Source organism: Heterodontus francisci, chromosome 17 (assembly GCF_036365525.1).
Source record: "Heterodontus francisci isolate sHetFra1 chromosome 17, sHetFra1.hap1, whole genome shotgun sequence".
In the NCBI taxonomy this organism is placed as follows: Eukaryota; Metazoa; Chordata; class Chondrichthyes; order Heterodontiformes; family Heterodontidae; genus Heterodontus; species Heterodontus francisci.
The window spans coordinates 5,384,608-5,404,632 of NC_090387.1; the positions used below are offsets into that span (position 1 = coordinate 5,384,608).

The 20,025-nt window shown below is 44.3% G+C and overlaps 1 protein-coding gene across 7 annotated transcripts in view; it reads right to left on the minus strand.

Moving 5' to 3' along the window:
* The window catches only part of LOC137378690 (transcription initiation factor TFIID subunit 4-like), a 459,938-nt gene that overhangs the window by 387,534 nt on the left and 52,379 nt on the right, over positions 1-20,025 (minus strand). For 4 of the 7 annotated variants that reach the window (XM_068049029.1, XM_068049027.1, XM_068049030.1 and 1 more), the window contains exons 3-8: positions 12,951-13,082; positions 9,027-9,239; positions 8,845-8,889; positions 6,333-6,455; positions 3,981-4,070; positions 2,585-2,827 (exon numbers count right to left, since the gene is read on the minus strand). In XM_068049029.1, coding sequence (XP_067905130.1) covers positions 2,585-2,827; positions 3,981-4,070; positions 6,333-6,455; positions 8,845-8,889; positions 9,027-9,239; positions 12,951-13,082 — 846 coding nt within the window. The remainder of the gene's footprint in view (positions 1-2,584; positions 2,828-3,980; positions 4,071-6,332; positions 6,456-8,844; positions 8,890-9,026; positions 9,240-12,950; positions 13,083-20,025) is intronic. The other 3 variants (XM_068049028.1, XM_068049031.1, XM_068049032.1) reach the window with 3 other exon arrangements.

Here is a 20,025-nt window from a genome sequence, read left to right on the forward strand (position 1 = left end):
TATGTAGTGAGTCCAACAAGACAGGGTGCAGTTTTAGACTTAGTTTTAGGAAATGAAGATGGCCAAGTGGAAGGAGCGGCAGTGGGAGAGCATTTTGGTGGTAGTGATCATCATTCAGTCAGTTTTAACATAATTATGGAAAAGGACAGAGATAGAACAGGAGTTAGAGTTCTCAATTGGAGCAAGGCCAATTTCACCAAGCTGAGGAAAGATTTAGCAAAAGTGGTCTGGAAACAGCTACTTGAAGGTAAACCAGTGTCAGAACAGTGGGAGGCATTCAAAGGGGAGATTCAAGGGGTTCAGAGTAAACATGTTCCCACAAAGAAAAAGGGTGAGACAGCCAAATCTAGAGCCCCATGGATGTCAAGGAGCTTACAGGGTAAGATAAGGCAGAAAAGGAAAGCTTACGTCCGACACCAAGAACTCAATACTACAGAAAGCCGAGAGGAGTATAGAATGTGGAGGGGTGAAATCAAAAAGGAAATTAGGAAAGCAAAGAGAGGGCATGAAAGAATATTGGCAAGCAAAATCAAGATGAATCCAAAGATGTTTTATCAATACATTAAGAGCAAGAGGATAATCAAAGAAAGAGTAGGGCCCCAAAAAGACAAAAAAGGTAATCTGTGTGTAGGGGCGGAAGATGTTGGAATTGTTCTGAAAGAATACTTTGCATCTGTCTTCACTGAAGAGCAGACCGATACAGATATTCTAATTAAGGAAGAGGGTTGTGAAGTACTGGATGTGATAAACATAGGGAGAGAGGAAGTATTAATGGGATTAGCATCTTTGAAAGTTGATAAATCACCAGGGCTGGATGAAATGTATCCTCGGCTGTTAAAAGAAGTGAGAGAGGAAATAGCAGAGGGTCTGACCATCACTTTCCAGCCCTCACTGGATACAGGTGTGGTGCCAGTGGATTGGAGAACTGCTAACGTTGCACCTCTGTTTAAAAAGAGAGCGAGGGATAGACTGAATAATTACAGATCAGTCTAACCTCAGTAGTGGGCAAATTATTGGAATCTATTCTGAGAGACAGGAAAATCTGTCACTTAGAAAGGCATGGATTAATCAAGGACAGTCAGCATGGATTTGTTCAGAGATGATCATGTCTGACCAACTTGATCGAATTTTGTGAAGAAGTAACAAGGAAGATAGATGAAGGTAGTGCAGTTAATATGGTCTACATAGGTTTTAGTAAGGCTTTTGACAAGGTCCCACATGGCAGACTGGTTAAAAAAAAAAAATCCCATGGGATCTAGGGAAATGCAACAAGGTGGATACAAAATTGGCTCAGTGGCAGGAAACAAAGGGTAATTGTTGACGGGTGTTTTTGCGACTGGACAGCTGCTTCCAGTGGCAATTCCACAGGGCTCTGGACTGGGTCCCCTGCTTTTTGTAGTATATATTAACGATTTGGATGTAAATGTAGGAGGCATGATCAAGACGTTTGCAGATGACACAAAGATTGGCCGTGTGGTAGCTAGAGGGGTGGTTAGCTGTGGGCTACAGAAAGATATTGATGGTCTGGTCAGACGGGCAGAAAAGTGGCAAATGGAATTCAACCTGGAGACGTGTGAGGTGATGCATTTTGGGAGGTCAAATAAGGCAAAGGAATACACGATTAATGGGAAAATACTGAGAAGTGTAGAGGAAGTGAGGTACCTTGGAGTTAATGTCCACAGATCCCTGAAGGTAGCAGGACAGGTCAATAAGGTGGTTAAGAAGGCATATGGAGTCCTTTCCTTTATTAGCCGCGGTACAGAATATAAGAGCAGGGAGGTTATGCTGGAACTGTATAAATGATTGCTTAGGCCACAACTTGAATACTGTGTGCAGTTCTGGTCACCTCATTACAGAAAGGATGTAATTGCACTAGAGAGGGTACAGAGGAGATTTACGAGGATGTTGCCAGGACTGGATAAATGCAGCTATGAGGAAAGCTTGGATAGGTTGGGGTTGTTCTCCTTGGAACAAAGAAGGCCACGGGGAAATCTGATTGAAATGCACAAAATTTTGAGGGGCCTGGATAGAGTGCAGGTGAAGGGCCTATTTACCTTAGCAGAGAAGTCAGTGACTATGGGGCATAGATTTAAAGTGACAGGTAGAAAGATTAGAGGGGAGATGCAGTGGGGGTCTGGAACTCACTGCCTGAAAGGGTAGTTGAGGCAGAAACACTCAACTCATTCAAAAGAAATCTGGATATGCACCTCAAGTGCTGTAATCTCAGGGCAACAGACAAAACACTGGAAGGTGGGATTAGACTGAGTGGATCGTTTTTCAGCTGGCACACACATGATGGGCCAAGTGGCCTCTTTCTGTGCCGTAAACTTTCCATGATTCTATGATTTCCTCACCCTCTGTGTTTTGGTAGGTTCTATAAAGTAGTTTGTCAACTTAAATCTATTCTAGTGAAGTGTCTCCACTGGGAAAGTTAAGCTGCCTTCGCTCTTCCAGATGCCCACAGACCTTGTGTGGATTTCCATAGCTCTCTGCTTTTATTTCAGATTTCCAGCAGTTAGTTTTTAACTCAAGTTGTCCCAGATTCACCCATTCCGTGTAAATGTTACCCAAGGTCACCACATACCAGATGAGTGCTCCGCCCTTGCTGTGCTAAGTTGATGTGTGCCTGCGTCACTGTGTTTGTTCCTGAGACTGCATTATCGGTGATGGGCTGTCGCATTCGTACAGACGGTCCAGCCACGACAGTGGCGACAGTTGCTGTCGATTGCTGTGTTGATGTGGCCTGTGGATGCTGAGGTTTCTGATTTACCTGCAGGATGCATTGCTGATTATGCACCAGGGACTGCCTCAAGGCTGGCAAACTTTTCTGGGAGAAAGACAACAAGCAGGTAATGCTTAAATGATAATTCAACAGGCAAATATTTATTCTTAAACAAGATTCACAACATTTGCTAAAACTACTTGGACCATACACAAGCATTTCTGATACAGGAAAAGGACATATAGCTCAACAAATTCTCAACCTTAGTTACAATGGCAGACAAGGATTTCTGACCAACAGGGAAAAAAGGGATCTACAATTGCTTAAAAACTTGCCAAGAGTAAATGGAGACTCTGTCTTCCCCTCTCCATCATCTATTGAACCAATATTCACACAGGCCTAGAGGGAATGCCAGCAGACAGCTGAACTGAAAGAAATACACCCCACCTGATCCTGTCTTCTAATATTAACATATTCACTTTCCAGCAAATAGTCATCAGTAGCAGGAACCCTTGGGATAGTCCACCTTCTTACTCCAGAGGCACTAAATCAAACTAGCACCCCCACTGCTCTCCAATCACAATCAACAAATTGAGGACACAGCGAGGACTGAAACTGGGAATTCTTGTTTCAACAACACGCTTCAGAATGCCAATCGCTTCTGCATCTTCATCTCCCTGCCCAGCTCTCCACCACCCCCAACATATAACCTGTGCTCACAATTTAAAATAAGTATACATTACCCACAAATTGAACTGACGTTCATAACCTCAACACAATTAACACAATCCGAAATGTGAGTTTTCAGCATGTAATTTTAGTCATAAAAGTGAAGACAGCAGGACTAAGGATTGGAGCACTACTCCCTCCTTAGATCCAGGTACAGGCTCAGACAGGGTTTCCTACTCCAGCTACAATGTGGAGTTCACCCACAGCCTTTGCTCGCACTAATTAGGTAACCTTTTTACTGTGATTAATATGAGAAATCAAAATCTCACTCAGGGTAGACTTGTGAGAATTGGGTTAAAATACATTATTACAGCAGATTCAGCTTCAGTCTCTCTGTAACCCGTGCTGAACATGACCTGGGAGTTTTTGATCAGAACAGTGTAGAGGGAGCTTTACTCTGTATCTAGCAGGGTTTTCTTACTATGAAAGAAGCTGCAGAGTGTCCAATTCTTACAGGACCTGTAGATGTACATAAAGTGCACACAGATCGCCGTTAAAAATATACATCCTGTTTCTATTCGTACCACACCTTGAGAAAAGGCACCAGGTATGGCTGTGGGGACGATTTAAGCTCTGATTGAAGTCTGTTTGTGAACTCTTCTGGTTCAATCTTAGAGTCCTTCAAAAGAGAAAAGCAGACAGACAGTTAGGATTTTTCAGAGTTAGTAATGTTTTTATTTTCAGGTTATTTTGTTGATTTCTCTTGGATTGGATTGCCATGCACTCCCCACAAGGAACAGGTCAATTTAAAAAAAAGAGCTAAGCCTGGACACTTGGAATAACTCCCCTCCAACCTTGCCCCCCTCTCCCCCCGCCACTCTCTTTTGCGAGCTCTTCAACTGCAACTATTCATTCTTGTCCCATTTCCTTGCCCTTTCCCCTTCCCCATATGCTTCGAAATCCTTCAAGTATTTAACGCTGTAAAATTTTTCAGTTTCAATATGCACTTGTGGTGATGCAATTCACATCCTTCCCAGTACAGCTTGGTCAGTTAGGACTGAAGTCAGGAAGCACTTCTTCACACAAAGGGTTGTGGAAATCGAGAACATTTCACCACCAGACACCGCACCCGACCTCCCCAAAAGGCTGTGGATGCTACTGGTCAGCTGGAGCTTTCAAGAGAGTTCAATAGAATTTAGCTGGGTAAAGGTATCCAGGGATGTGGAGCGAGGGGGGAAAATGGAGTTGTGGTACAGGTCAGCCACGATCTAACAGAATGGCAGAAAAGGCTCAAGGAGCTGAATGGCCAACTCCTGTTCCTATATTCCTGCCTCTTGCACTGATCGGGAGTTTGTTTCCTCCTTTGTTATAGATTCATTGCCTCGTGCAATTGGAATTGGCTGAAAGCTATGAGGAAAGATTGGATAGGCTAGGGCTGTTTTCCTTAGAACAGAGGAAGCTCAGGGGTAACTTAATTGAGGTGTATAAATTTATGAGGGGCCTAGATAGACAAGAACGACCTGTTTCCCCTAGCGGAGAGATCAATTACCAGGGGGCACAGATTAAGATAATTGGTAGAAGGATTAGAGGGGACATGAAGAAAAACTTTTTCATCCAGAGGGTGGTGGCTGTTTGGAATTCACTGCCCAGATTGGTGGTGGAGGCAGAAACCCTCAACTCATTTAAAAGGTACCTGGACCTGCAGTTGAAGTGCTGTAACCTGCAAGGCTACAGAACAGGTGCTGGAAGGCGAGATTAGAATGGGCGGCTAGTTTTTCCAGCTGGCGCAGGCACGATGGACTGAATGGCCTCTTCCTGTGCCCTAACATTTCTGTGGTTTCCATGGAACAAATCTTTCACTCTTCATTCTCAAAGATTTTCATTTGTTTTGAATAACTTTAGAGATCCCCTCAACCATTTCGGCTTCAAGGTGTACAGTCGCTCATTCTAAGTCTATCCTCTCCTCCCCAATTTCATCCCAGACAATCTATGCTGCACCTACTCCATGGATCCAAGATCCTTTTTGTAAAGGGGTCTCCAAAACTACACACAGCTCTTGGACTCTAACCTAACCAGTGCTTACTCCAAATTTATCGCCTCGCTCTTCTTTCTAGAATGCCCCGTTATAGAAAATTCAGAATATCATTCACCCTTTTCATATTTTTTAAATGCTGCTCCCTGAAACCCTGTTTTGAAGGTCTGTGCATTGGCACTCTCAAGATTTCTGTTCCTTTACTGTGAGAACTAAGTTATATTTCTATTCTCTTATTTCCTCGCAAATTTATGACTCTATTTATCCATGTTCAATTGAATTTGCCACACACCTGTCCACTCTCCTGAGCTCTGGGTGTCCCCCTGTGGTCTTCCTTCCAAATTCAACAGCAGCAACAAATGCCACAGCTCATTACATCTCCATGTCCAGATGTTTTGTGTGGACAGGAGTAGAAGAGCAAGTGAATGTCCCTGGGTCCCATCACCAGCTCCATTTTGAGAAATGTTACTCAATTTCACTCTGTGCTTTCCACGCATTAACCTCTTAAGTAACACTTTATCAAACACTTTTTGAAAATCATAAGCAGTTCTGTAGAATACGAAGTGACGCTTCATTTTGTGAAGAGTAGCGCTATCCCTGAACCTCTCACTAACACTCAAATGTACATGTATTGGAGGATTACAATGCAGCCTAATTAATGCTGTAATTTTTCCCCAAATATACATACACTTTGTCCCTCACATAGTGCAATCACATGCTTTGCCTTTCCAGCAACACACAGACACGCAGCAGGCCTTGCACTCCATTTTGAATAGATAGCGGCCATCAGCAAATCCAGGAAATTCGGTCCACATTCAGGGTAACCTCACATTGGGCCAGGATTCTAATATTGCACAAAAACTACAATTATTCTAATAAAACCATTTAGAAGCAAGCTCTGCCACTTGCCAAAAGATCCTGAACAAGGCCCTTCACATTCCGGGAGGTGTCTGCAGACTGTCCACTGTGCGACGCAAGTTTAATCAAGGTCGCGAGAAAGTTCTTGCACTTCTTCACATTTTCCTGCATTTCCTGGATTTAAAAGAGAGTGTCTGGGCATTAATCACAAGTATTTATTTTACTCTCTTCCCCTTCTTTCCCCAGCTTTCTTCCTTGATCTCCCGAAGGGTCTGGTGCATGAACATTCTGTGCTTAGCAGAATGGAAGCAATGCCCTCACATTGTTTATGAGTTGTGCTGCTCACTCAGTACGCTGTTTGCGAGGAACTCCTCATTCATGTTGCTCAGCCATCGACTGCTCAAATCTAACCTTCTCATTGTCTGTTAACTGACGAGAAGTTAACCAAAGACTATCTCAGAGAGATGGAAGAGGGCTAAGTGGGAGTCAGAGGTCATGAAGATGGCTCGAAGGTTGGGACAGTAACAAAATGATACAAGTTCAGAACCAAGTCAACCTTCCATGGCAGACTTGGTATCATTGATGTTGATCATGGCTAATGGAATCTGGAGATGTAGCCAAGAAACTAAGGAGTGAGATCCTTTCCACTCAGCTCCAAGTAGCTCCTAAATCACTTTCACCTTGCAGGCCAAAGCTATAATGAAAGTATTTAAAATTATCACATGTTTTGATAAACAGGCAAAGACTACTTCCTTGGTTAGGGAGTCACTGATAAAGGGTCATCAATTTGGAGTCATAGTCATAGAGAGATACAGCACTGAAACAGGCCCTTCGGCCCACCGAGTCTGTGCCAACCAACAACCACCCATTTATACTAATCCTACATTAATTCCATATTCCCTATCACATCCCCACCATTCTCCTACCACCTACCTACACTAGGGGCAATTTACAATGGCCAATTTACCTATCAACCTGCAAGTCTTTGGCTGTAGGAGGAAACCGGAGCACCCGGCGAAAACCCACGCGGTCACAGGGAGAACTTGCAAGCTCCGCACAGGCAGTATCCAGAATCGAACGCGGGTCGCTGGAGCCGTGAGGCTGCGGTGCTAACTACTGTGCCACTGTAATTTAGCACTAAGAGAGTGAGGAGAGAGGATACAAGAAATTTCTAGGTACAGGTTTACTGGAGCACCAAATGTTTTGCCAAAGGCAGTGGCTCAGGCAGCAATCATTGCATTCTTCAAGGAAAAATCAAAAAAAAATTTGCATCAGAGGATACAGGGCTCTGGAGAGAGTGTGGTCAACATTAAAGACCAAATGGCCCCCTCTGTGCTGCAAACTTCTATGGTTCTGAGTTGAGGGTCCCAGCTCTGCAAGCAGTGCTAAGCTAATCAGTAATCACAGCCAAGCCCAATGCTATCCACACTTGCAGTCTACACACATGTACAATGACAACTCGCATTGATATAGCACCTTCAACATGAAGGAACATCCGAAGAAAGTGCCCGAGTCAAGGGCTGCTGGAAGGCAATCAGGAGCAGGAAACCAACCTCAATTTTTTTGCCCTTCCTACGCTAGAGATGCAAAATGCTGAACAACCCCTCTCCCCAGAGCCCTGTGTTACTGACTGCATCTCCACTGATGTTAATCCAGCTCCCTCACACAGTAACTCAATAACTAACCCCTTCCAGCAAGCCGCTCAATCAGCATTTGATTTTTGTTGAAAGGATATTGACAATTCCTGTTTGTAGAACGCATCAATACAGTAAAACTCTTGCAAATAATAAATTTCTTGTTAAATTTTACAATCTAAAGTCTGTATGGCCGAAAGCATCCCTACAATTTTATTCATTTTTCTTCATTGCTCTCCCTTCCTCTCCTGAAGGTGGCGCCTCTCAATAGAGCTCAGCTCCCTCGGCACTGGCAAACATTTGGTACTTAGCTTAACCTGGGATCTGTGCACACACACTGCATGTGAGTACCGACACGCCATTGAAGTGTGAAAGATGTCACAGCCTATTCAATTACGTGGGACATCACTGCCAAGCCTTATCCTACTGTTAACTCATACACAGACAGAAGCACACATATACATAAACACAGCAGAGATCCTAGGACAATGATCAGGAGTGGTGACTCTGGCTGATTTGACCTAGCGCAGGCCAAGTGCTGCTGCTGCTCTGGCTGAGTTCAGTTATCACAGCACAGACCAGTTAGAGAGTCTGGCTCTTCCTGGTCTCCAAGAATCATTATCACACTGGGTGATGTATTCATCGACTGAACAAACAGCTGGAATTCCCTCCACAAAAAGTTTATACGTACACTTAGGTATTATGAACAGGCTTTAATGAGGGAGACATTTGTTATCTGTGTGAATTCCTTTACGGGCAGCGTGTCTAGCAGCACAGGGCAAGGGACAGTACTAAGCTAATCGCAGGCTCCTCCTCCAAGACAGCCATGGGAAAGGGAAGATGTGAGGCTGAGTCACTGCCAGATCAGATCACTGTCACGTGCCTCCCAGCAGCCTGCTGAAGAGTGACATCAGCTGAGGTCAGGTTACCTGTCCAGCTCTCGCCAAGGGTGCAGAACGTGGTGCCAAGGAGACCTAGAACGGGATAGGAGACAGGAAGAAAACAAAGACCATTAAACACATTCATCACCTCGTCCTGCTTCTCTTCAAAGGAACTGTTAAAGCCATTTTAAAAAAGGGCTTCTCAAAGAGATCACTGTGACCACACTGACCTGTGAAACCGTGGGCGTTCCTGGAAGTGGGGAACTGGGTATAACTTGAGGTTGGACTTGCAGTCGTGTCTTGGTTACGGGTTGGGGGTGAAGTGGGGGCTGAGGTGAAGCAGGAATTTGGGATGGGGCTTGGGACATGATTGCGTGGTGGCTGCCCACACCAGATATGGTCGTTGTGTATATGGTCTGTGGAGCACTGGTACTGCCAGATATCTGCAACAAACAACAAAATGAGCAATTTTAGATCTCACCAACAGGTAGAAAATATTCTTACCCAAAACAGAAACGTAAAATGCCAGAAGCACTCAGCAAGTCTGGCAACATCCATGGAGGGAGAAAGAGATTTAACATTTCAGCTCAATCGCCTTTCATCAGAACAGATTATTATCCGTGCAGTTAACTCACCAGTTTAAGGGACTTAACAGGGCCCTGTTGCTGGGAGAATGTTGCCTCTGACTGAGGAGGCCAGAACTAGGGGTCACTGTCTCAGGATAAGGAGCCGACCATTTAACACTAAAATGAGGATACATTTTTTCAATCAGGTGGTGATGTATCTTTGGAATTCTCTACCCCAGAAAGTTGTGGATGCTCAGTCGTCGAGTATATTCAAGGCAGAGCTGATAGATTTTTTGGTTTTAAGGGAATTAAGGGATATGAGGATCATGCAGGAAGGTGGAATTGAGTTAGATCAGCCATGATCTTATTGAATAACGGAGCAGGTTCGAATGGCCTATTCCAGCTCCCATTCCTTACGTTCTTGCGCTCTTATTACGGACTTCTCTACATTCTCAGGATGTGGGCATCACTGGCATTGTTTACCAATATCTAGTTAGCCTGAGAATGTGGTGGTTGGCCTTCTTGCCACGGTTTGATACAACGGAGTGTCTTGCTGGGCCACTAAAGACGTCAGTTAAGAGTCAACCACATTGGTGTGGGACTGAGACAAATAATAGGCCCAGACCACTTAAGTACAGCAGTTTTCCTTCCAGCAAAGACAAAGTGGGTTTTTAACAACAATCTGACAACTTCATGGTCACATTTACTGAGACCAGTTTTATTTTACATATTTTAAGACCCAGCCAATCTCCCTCAGCAGTGCGCCCAGGGAGTCAGAATCAAGTGTCTTCAGATGAAACAGGGTTAGGTGAGGGATAATTGGAACAAAACATGCATTATAACTCAGCCTCTAATTTGAAATCACACATTCTGTCCTTATTCTTATATTTCCATCACTAATTCTTATGCCCACAATTTTAATGGAAACTTTATATGTAACTTATTATACTGTAGTTACACTCTCGCACCAATAATGGCATCACAGCGTCTCCAACCTGGTTGGTGGAGGGATATAATTATAGCAACTGCCAACTTTACATAAGCAGTTTCTATTTTCACCGGACACCGGAATTTATAAATGCAAATAGTTTACAAAGTGTACACAGACTTGAATATTAATATATTAACTGGATTCAGGGTAACCCAGATTAAAAATGGAGGTTGGTCTTTACCTCGGTTTAAAATGGAGGATTAGCCATGGTCTGTTTGGGAATATAGGAAGATTCTGGTCATCAAGGTTTAAGATCGAGGCTGGTGCAGCCATGCCACGGATCTGCCTTCAGCCAAAGAGAATGCATGAACAAGAGCCAAACTAAAGAAAAGGGAAGGAAAGAAATCTTCAAGGAAAGACTTTTGATAAGGTCCCGCATGCGAGATTGGTCAAGAAGGAAAGAGCCCATGGGATCCAAGGCAATTTGGCAAAGTGGATCCAAAATTGGCTTAGTGGCAGGAGGCAGAGGGTGATGGTCGAGGGTTGTTTTTGCGAGTGGAAGCCTGTGACCAGTGATGTACCACAGGGATCGGTGCTGGGACCCTTGCTGTTTGTGGTGTACATTAATGATTTAGACGTGAATAGAGGAGGTATGATAACTAAGTTTGCGGATTACACGAAAATTGGTGGTGTTGTAAATAGTGAGGAGGAAAGCCTGAGATTACAGGACAATATAGATGGGCTGGTAAGATGGGCAGAGCAGTGGCAAATGGAATTTAAACCTGAGAAGTGTGAGGTGATGCATTTTGGAAGAACTAACAAGGCAAGGGAATATACAATGGATGGTAGGACACTAGGAAGTACAGAGGGTCAGAGGGATCTTGGTGTACTTGTCCATAGATCACTGAAGGCAGCAGCACAGGTAGATAAGGTGGTTAAGAAGGCATGTGGGATACTTACCTTTATCAACCGAGGCATAGAATATGAGGAGGGAGGTTATGATGGAGTTGCATAAAAGGCTAGTTAGGCCACAGCTGGAGTACTGTGTACAGTTCTGGTCACCACACTATAGGAAGGATGTGATTGCACTGGAGAGGGTGCAGAGGAGATTTACCAGGATGTTGCCTGGGCTGGAGCATTTCAGCTATGAAGAGAGACTGAAAAGGCTAGGGTTGTTTTCCATGGAGTAGAGAAGGCTGAGGAGGGACACGAGGTAAACAAAATTATGAGGGCCATTGATCGGTTAGATAGGAAGAAACTTTTTCCCTTAGCAGAGGGGTCAATAACCAGGGGACATAGATTTAAGGTAAGGGGCAGGTGGTTTAGAGGGGATTGAAGGAAAACCTTTTTCACCCAGAGGGTGGTTGGAATCTGGAACACACTGCCTGAAGAGGTGGTAGAGGCAGGAACCCTCACAACATTTAAGAAGTATTTAGATGAGCACTTGAAATGCCATAGCATACAAGGCTACGGGCCAAGTGCTGGAAAATGGGATTAGAATAGTTAGGTGCTTGATGGCTGGCATGGACACGAAGGGCCTGTTTCTGTGCTGTATAACTCTATGACTCTATGAAAGAGAAACTATTTCCTCTGGTGGGAATCCAGAACAAAAGGGCACAATCTTTTGAGAGCAAAATCAGGAAGCACTTTTTCTCACAAATGGTATGGGCAACCTGGAAATCCCCAGCACCCACCCCAGCCCAAGCAAAAGGATGTGAATGCTGGGGGGGCAACTGCAATTTTCAAGACTGAGATCAATAGATTTTTGTTGGGTAAGGGTATCACAGGATTTGGAACCAAAGCAGATAGATAGGGTTGAGATCCAGATCACCCATGATTGAACTGAATGGCTTTCTCCTGCAGCTCTCTCGTGAGACTAATGAAAAAGAAATGGGACAGCAAGCAAAGGAACCATAGCAGATTTTCCTGTCCCTCACTCTGACAGTATACTCAGTACAAACTGGGACTTTCCTGGTTTCCCCATTAAGCAGCTCATTCACACACTTGCCCACAATTTTCTCAAAGGTTGGACAGGTTGGGTCTGTATTCATTGGAGTTTAGAAGGATGAGAGGTGATCTTATTGAAACATATAAGATCCTGAGGAGACTTGACAGGGTGGATGTGGAAAGGATGTTTCCCCTTGTGACAGAGACTAAAACGAGGGGGCACAGTTTAAAAATAAGGGGTCTCCCATTTAGGACAGTGTTGAGCAGACATTTGTTTCTCTCAGAGAGGGTCATGAGTCAGTGGAACTCTCTTCCCCAGAGAGCAGTGGAGGCTGGGTCATTGAATGTTTTTAAGGCAGAGGTATGTAGATTATTGACAAACAAGGGAGTCTATGGGTATCGGGCATAGACAGGAAAGTGGAGTTGAGACCACAAACAAATCAGCCATGAACTTATGGAATGGCGGAGCAGGCTCGATGGGCCTCCTGCTCCTAGCTCGTACGTGTGAGTTTTTGTTACAGAAACAACCCCCATGATGGACGTTGAATTTTCAGATGGAATGCCATTAGCGGGCAGGGTGGCAAGACATTACACATAGCGTGGCTTTTGGTCACAGGATGCGTGGTATCATCATTCCCATTCTGGAGGTGTAGAAACAAATTCGCCCTCAAATTCGCCATATCGATCATGCAGGCCGGCATCACACTTACTGCAACGGAAACTGCTGTGCAGGCAGGCTGTGAAGCAGCGACAGACGTTACATTAAGTGGCGTGGTTGCAGGTTGAACTACTTTGGCTTGCATTGGGTGCCCTGCCCTGATTGAAGAGATGGTCATGGCCTGCTGAAACAACAAATGCCAGTTAATAGAACAAAACACCAGACAAAAAAAACAGTAGTCCGTGTGTGAATTTCTTTGACTGGTGCACTGAACCATAACTCCTGAGCATATTTCCTCTTTTACTCTCGACAACCTTGACGTTCTGGACCCTTCACCCCAATTTCCTAATTAAAACTTTAAATACATCCATTCCCATTCGCTGACCTTATCCTGATGCGAGACATTTGGCCCAGTGTTCTCCAACACACTGGCAGCCTTGCCATAAAGCAGCACATCAAATGAACTGCCAAACTCGGTATATCTGCTGCCAGAGAGACTGTGCAACAGTGGTCTGCCAGGTTAAGGGGAAGAGAAAGTTGTTCCCAGAACAACCGAGTAGCAGAGAGAAAATTGCTTGCTTGAACCTGAGCCTCTCAAAAGCCAGCCAATAAGCTGGCAGTTCTCTGACAAATTCTGTCAAGCATAGCTCCTGATTTATCTCATCTCTTAGTCTCTTCAACCTTGGTATCCTGCAATGTGGGGCTGTCCACCCTGGTTTCACAATTAAACCTTTTCAAGGTCCCGATACAGGGCTGGGCAGACCACTGTGGTCCATCTAGCTGGATCCAAATTTCAATCTCTTCTTGCACCTATCAATTATCCAGCTCCCTTTTGGATTTACTGTGATTCTCCTCTCTGACCTGTCTCTAATCACTGTGAAAATTAATTAAATCTGAACAATTTACCCTCTCTCCTTTTAATACCTCGAGTCTGTGGTTTGTCAAAGCATAGAATTTAACAACGTCTCCTTGACCAACACTCATTAAAATTTGAAACAGAGAAAGAAACCAAGTTTCAGAGGAAGGGGACTTTGTTCGAGTCCCAATAACTGACAGAACCTCCTATCGTGACAGATAGTAATCAAGATAATCTCATTGGCTGGAGACAAGTGCCAAGATGAGTGGGTGCATGTAGTCACTCAGTCTGCACCCCTGCGCAGCGTTACACACACCAATCCAATACTGATCGACAAGAGGGTGGAGCTTGGTCAAGTGAAGACCTGGACACAGTCCGATGCCATTTGTTGGTATCATGCCACTGAAGTGTTGGTATCTCAAGCACCTGACCCAATTGAAAGACCATGATGCCAAGCAGAGTGAGACGCCCAACAGTTTGGTAGTATATGTGCCATTCAAACAAGTAGTACAAGACTTTTATGTAGAAAAGAATGCAAGGGAAAAGCATTATTTTCAACAATACTGAATCTGGAAATTATTGGCAGTGCTTTCAACTCAAATGGTCAAGCATCCATTTTTAAACCATCAAAATTACCCAAACATGACATCAAACCCAAAACCCTACTCGACCCCATTATGCCAGAAAAGCTTGCAGCTCTGCTGTTCCACTCTGCACAACAGGCATCACACACCTTGATCAAGTCATCCACTACAAAACAAACTTACACCATATCACACCTTCCCATTCTCCTCCCCATCACAAACCTCCTCTAGCCCAAAAATTCTGTACCTAAGTGACAAACCATTGACACATTGAACCTTCAGACATTAAATCCCCATCACATGCTGAACACAAGCCCCCTCTAACTCCCACATTGCACTCCATCCCAAATTACAGTGCAATCCACACAGAGGGTCCTGATCCCTTGACCATTTGTGTTTTGCAACTTACACATCCTCCCCAGTTGTATGCCACGTAGCAGGTGCAACATACAAATACAACCCCTACCCCCAGTTGCTTGTAATGCAACATATGTAAAGCACACCCTTTTTCCAGCTACAGTTTAAAACGAAAACTTAATTTTTCTTTTTCTCCAACAGACAAATTTTATGAAGGTGATGGAGAGGTTGGCCCCCAATGTATAATGGGAAATACACAATTGCTCAAAAAGCAATGAAAGTGGGTCTGAAAAAGGTTGCTCCAGTAACCATTGCTAGAACAATCCAGGCAGCTTTTACACCTTAGGCACTAAATACAAATAGAAAAGGATACTGAAGGAGGAGTTCCTTAACCAAATGTCAATCAGCTTTGCAGGAACAACAACTGACAACTAAACAAAGCTGATCTGCTCTGAAAGCTTGTAAAATATTTCAAAACCCTGCATCAAGAGGTCTTTCATCACCTGGGTTCAAAGCGTGAAGCCTGGGGGAGGATACAAGTCCAACTCCATCAGAAAAATTACAAGGAAAAGGCTTATGATGGAGAGACACAAGGAATAAGGGCTTAAATCCTTCAACAGACAATACTGACCAGCTCATGAATTAACAAAATAAATCTCTCATAATGTCAACTGTTGTTGTGCTTGATCTCAATGCACAGCAAGCCCAAAGAAAACCTGCTTGACCAGTTCACTATTGTGTTTTCACAGTGATGTACTTTCAGCAAATCCAGTGAAGTTTCCCTGAGACAAAAACAAGAAATGCTGGATTCACCCAGCAGGTCTGGCAGCATCTGTGGAAAGAGAAGCAGAGCCAACGCTTCGGGTCAGTGACCCTTCCTCGGAAGTTTCCCTGAGGGCTGCTGTCAAATGCCTGCAGGAACATCCCACAACTTGTCTTTCAGCTATCAACCTGCATTTACACCATGAAAACCATTTTGCATGTTAAAGACCTTGATTAGATTAGTCCTCAACCATTTAAACACAAGGGAATACAAACCAAGGCAATGCAACCTGTCCTCATAATTTAACCCTTGAAGCCCCCATATCATTCTAGTGAGTTCTGACGAAAAGACACAGACCTGAAATGTCAACTCTTTCTCTCTCCACAGATGCTGCCAGACCCGTGTATTTTCAGCACTTTGTTTGTATTTCCAATTTCCGGCATCCACAGTATTTTGCTTTTATATAATTCTTGCAAATCTCCACCACACCCATTCCGAGATGAGCACATCCTTCTTAACATACAGGAGAGCTTCCCTGCTCTTATGCAAAATTGTGGCATGAGAGCTTTTAGATCACCTGAGAGGACAGAAAGTTTAACGTCTCACCCAAAAGACGGCACCTCCAACAGTACAGGACTCGCTCAGTACTGAACTGGTCTGTCATCTTAGATTATGCGCTCAAATCTCGAGATTGGTCGCACAGTGGTTATGTTACTGGACTACTAATCCAGAGGCCTGGACGGCTGGGTATTGGGTACTGCCTGTGCGGAGTTTGCAAGTTCTCCCTGTGACCGCGTGGGTTTTCGCCGGGTGCTCCGGTTTCCTCCCACCGCCAAAGACTTGCAGGTGATAGGTAAATTGGCCATTGTAAATTGCCCCTAGTGTAGGTAGGTGGGAGGGAATATGGGATTACTGTAGGATTAGTATAAATGGGTGGTTGTTGGTCGGCACAGACTCGGTGGGCCGAAGGGCCTGTTTCAGTGCTGTATCTCCAAATAAATAAATAAAATACTATGGAGGTACGTCTTCAAATCCCAACATGACATCTGGGGAATTTATATACAGTTAATTAAATAAGTCTGAAATTAAAAAGTTAGCATCAGTCACCATAATTGTGTAACTAACAGATAAGAAAATATCTGGTTCACTAATGTCCTTTACGCATGCCTACCCGTCTGGACTACATGTGATTCCAGATCCACAGCAATGTGGCTGACTCTTAACTGCCCTCTTAAACGGCCAAGCAAACAATCAGTTGTATCAAACCACAACATAACACTGCAACGGTTCAACAGAGTGGCTCACCACCTTCTCAAGGGCAATTAAGTATGGGCAACAAATACTGGCCTTGTCAGTAGGACCCACATCCCATGAATGAATAAAAACAAATGAATAAAACCACAACCTGACTCACAGCCAAAAGTGCTACCCACTGAGCCATGGCTCACACACAGGCGGACTGCAAACAGGTGGACACAAAGGACTGAAGAGCTTCTCCTGCCTAAAACAGTTGCTATACTTCTACACTCAAATTTCGTTCCAAAACCCTTTCACCTGGGCGTACCTCTTCCCAACTTAATAACCCTTGAATCATGGCTTACCAATCCCATTTTCTTCTTAATTCCTGGCCAGTGTCCCACTTGGCCAAAAAAAGAAAGCAAAAAGCATTTTATTGCAGATTATGGAGATATGAAGTTTTTAAAAAAATCTGTGCAGAGTCAGGTACACTTACCTTTTCAGTTCCTAGAGCTTTTCAGCAAAAACAGGTCAATTATCTTTTTGTGGGACCTTGCTGTGCACAAATCAGCTGCTACATGTCTACGTCACAACAATGCCCATACTTTAAAAGTACTTCATTGGGACCTCCTGAGGTTGTGAAAGACACAATATTAATGTAAGCACTTTCTATTAGGAACTGAATCTCAAACCTTCTGGTCTGTGAGACTCAAATGCTCAACACCTTCACCAAGTGAACCACCAACTCGTTTGATAATTAACAAAAAGATGATGCAAATTGCCTTCAAATAAGCTTTGGAATAAGAGCTGCAGTAACATTGGCCTCATGTTGGTCACACAAATGATCACAGGTCAAGCCTGGCTACCCGACCCAAACCTGCTAGACCTGACCAAGAGTCAGGTTCAGGTCGGGTCGAAATTCCGAGTCCAGCATTCGGGCTCGGGTCGGGTCGGGCTGGACAGTGCTGCTGGGAAGTCACTGGATCAGGCTTATCCATGATTCCCCACAATTCCATCTGCAGGTATAGTCTGCTGCTGGAACAGATGAACAATATCCCGGTCGGGTACGAAAAAAATTCAAGGACTTGGGCCCGGATCGGGTTTGAGTTGGCTGTGGTCGGGTCGGGCCCGGGTTGGGTTTCAATTTTACACCCAAGCCAGGCTTTAATCACAGGAAATGCCTGGATATTTCGAGAGCACCACCAGGAGGAACAGATCAATACTGCAGTCTTCTATGCCATGCATATAAAAGCAACAGTGACCCTTAGAACTGACATTTGGAACTGCACCTCAACAAGAATCACACCCCCAAAAAAAGGGAAAAGAGAGCTTAAAAAGAATCTGCGGAACAGAATTATGAATCCATTCTTATGTTTTAAACAGATGCGATGAAAAGTGGACAGCATTGTCTCTTAGATGGGATGTTAAATCAACAACGTACACGTATATAGCATTTTTAATCAATAAAACGCCCAAAGCGCTTCACAGGAGCATTATCAAACAAAATTTGACACCAAGACACACAAGGGGACATTAGGACAGATAACCAAAAGCTTGGTCAAAGAGGTAGGTTGTAAGCAGCATCTTAAAGGAGGAAAGAGAGATAAAGAGGCAGAGAGGGAGGGTATTCCAGAGCTTAGGGCCCAGGTAGCTGACGGCTCTATCTGCCTGCTTGGATGATCATGAAGATTCCAAGGCAATGTTCAAAGAAGTGTGGCATGTCGTCCCAGAGTTCTGGCTGGCAGGACTGCAGCGATTCAAGAAGGCAGCTCAACATCACCTTCTCGAGGGCATTTAGGGACGGGAACAAATGCTGGCCTTGCCAGCGACACTCACATCGCAAGAAACAATAAATAAACACCAACCAACATTATCAAAAACAAATTAACTGGTCACCTTTCTCAATTCTGTTTGTGGGATCCTGCTACAGGCAAATGAACTGCCACAGTTACCTACAAAGCAGTGACTGCTTTCTTAACTGATACACTAGCTGTGAAACGCTTTGGGATATCCTGAAGCTGTGAATGGAACTGCATTACTTAAAGCTTGTTCTATATTCTAAAGGGTCCCAAGGACACAACGTTCAGCATCAACTCCCCATGACCCCCATGGATAAAGGCATTGCCAAATGTGGTACTGAGCAGTACAGACCCAGCTCGTGTAGTAGCTGGCGTGCAAGTGATGACATCTGCCAGGATTCGCACTCCTCATCATTTTCTATCAGCACTCAGTGGATAGCGAGGAAGGTCATTGGCACCAGGAGAACTTTTCTCTCACCCTCTCTAACCCAGGGATGTGTGCTCCTGACGTAACTCTACCACCGCTCTAACTAAAATCAGTTAACTCCAGCCCGGTTGGTCATCAAACCTGGAACATTCCCAACCTGTCTGATGCAGTAATGTACTGGACATAGTGTCACCAATGAACTGTAGAGTCAGCTGATTTTCTAACTGACTCAAAAGTGCATAAAAACACTCGTGAGTCACACCTCTTCACCCAATCCATGACCGGAATTATCAGGTCACCTCAGGCATCAAGTTATCATCAAAGCTGACAACAGTAACTAATGGAATATTAACTCACCTATACAGTTGGTTACAGATAGTAAACTAATCGGGGGTTTCGAAAACTGCAGCTTAGATCTTCAAAACCTACTGACTGGATTGTGCCATCGACACGGATATCCACACAGTGCCTGTTTCATGCAGAAGGAAATCACAGCTAGAGGGCAGCATTCACCCACTCCTGCGAGGCAAAGCTCATCACTTTGTCAGCTCAACCTTTCCTGAAGCTCTTCACAGCCAGTTTTTCAACAAGCTTCAAGCATCAAGTCTCCAAACCTCCAACACTTAAAAGTCCAGGACATGCTGTTGCTGTGTGACCACCTGGAAACCCTCTCATCTGGAAAGACCAAAGAGAACCACGAACCTATGTACTCAATTCTGGGTGCTGCCTGAGTGGAGTTTGCAAGTTCTCCCTGTGTCTGCGTGGGTTTCCTCCGGGTGCTCCGGTTTCCTCCCACATGCCAAAGACTTGCAGGTTGATAGGTTAATTGGCCATTATAAATTGCCCCTAGTATAGGTAGGTGGTAGGGAAATATAGGGACAGGTGGGGATGTGGTAGGAATATGGGATTAGTGTAGGATTAGTATAAATGGGTGGTTGATGGTCGGCACAGACTCGGTGGGCCGAAGGGCCTGTTTCAGTGCTGTATCTCTAAACTAAACAAAGGTGAACCTGTGGAAAATGCCATACTTTGACACACCTTCATCATCAACCATACAATACAGCAGGCCTACTGAAATACATTCAGATAATGTATTCAGACACTT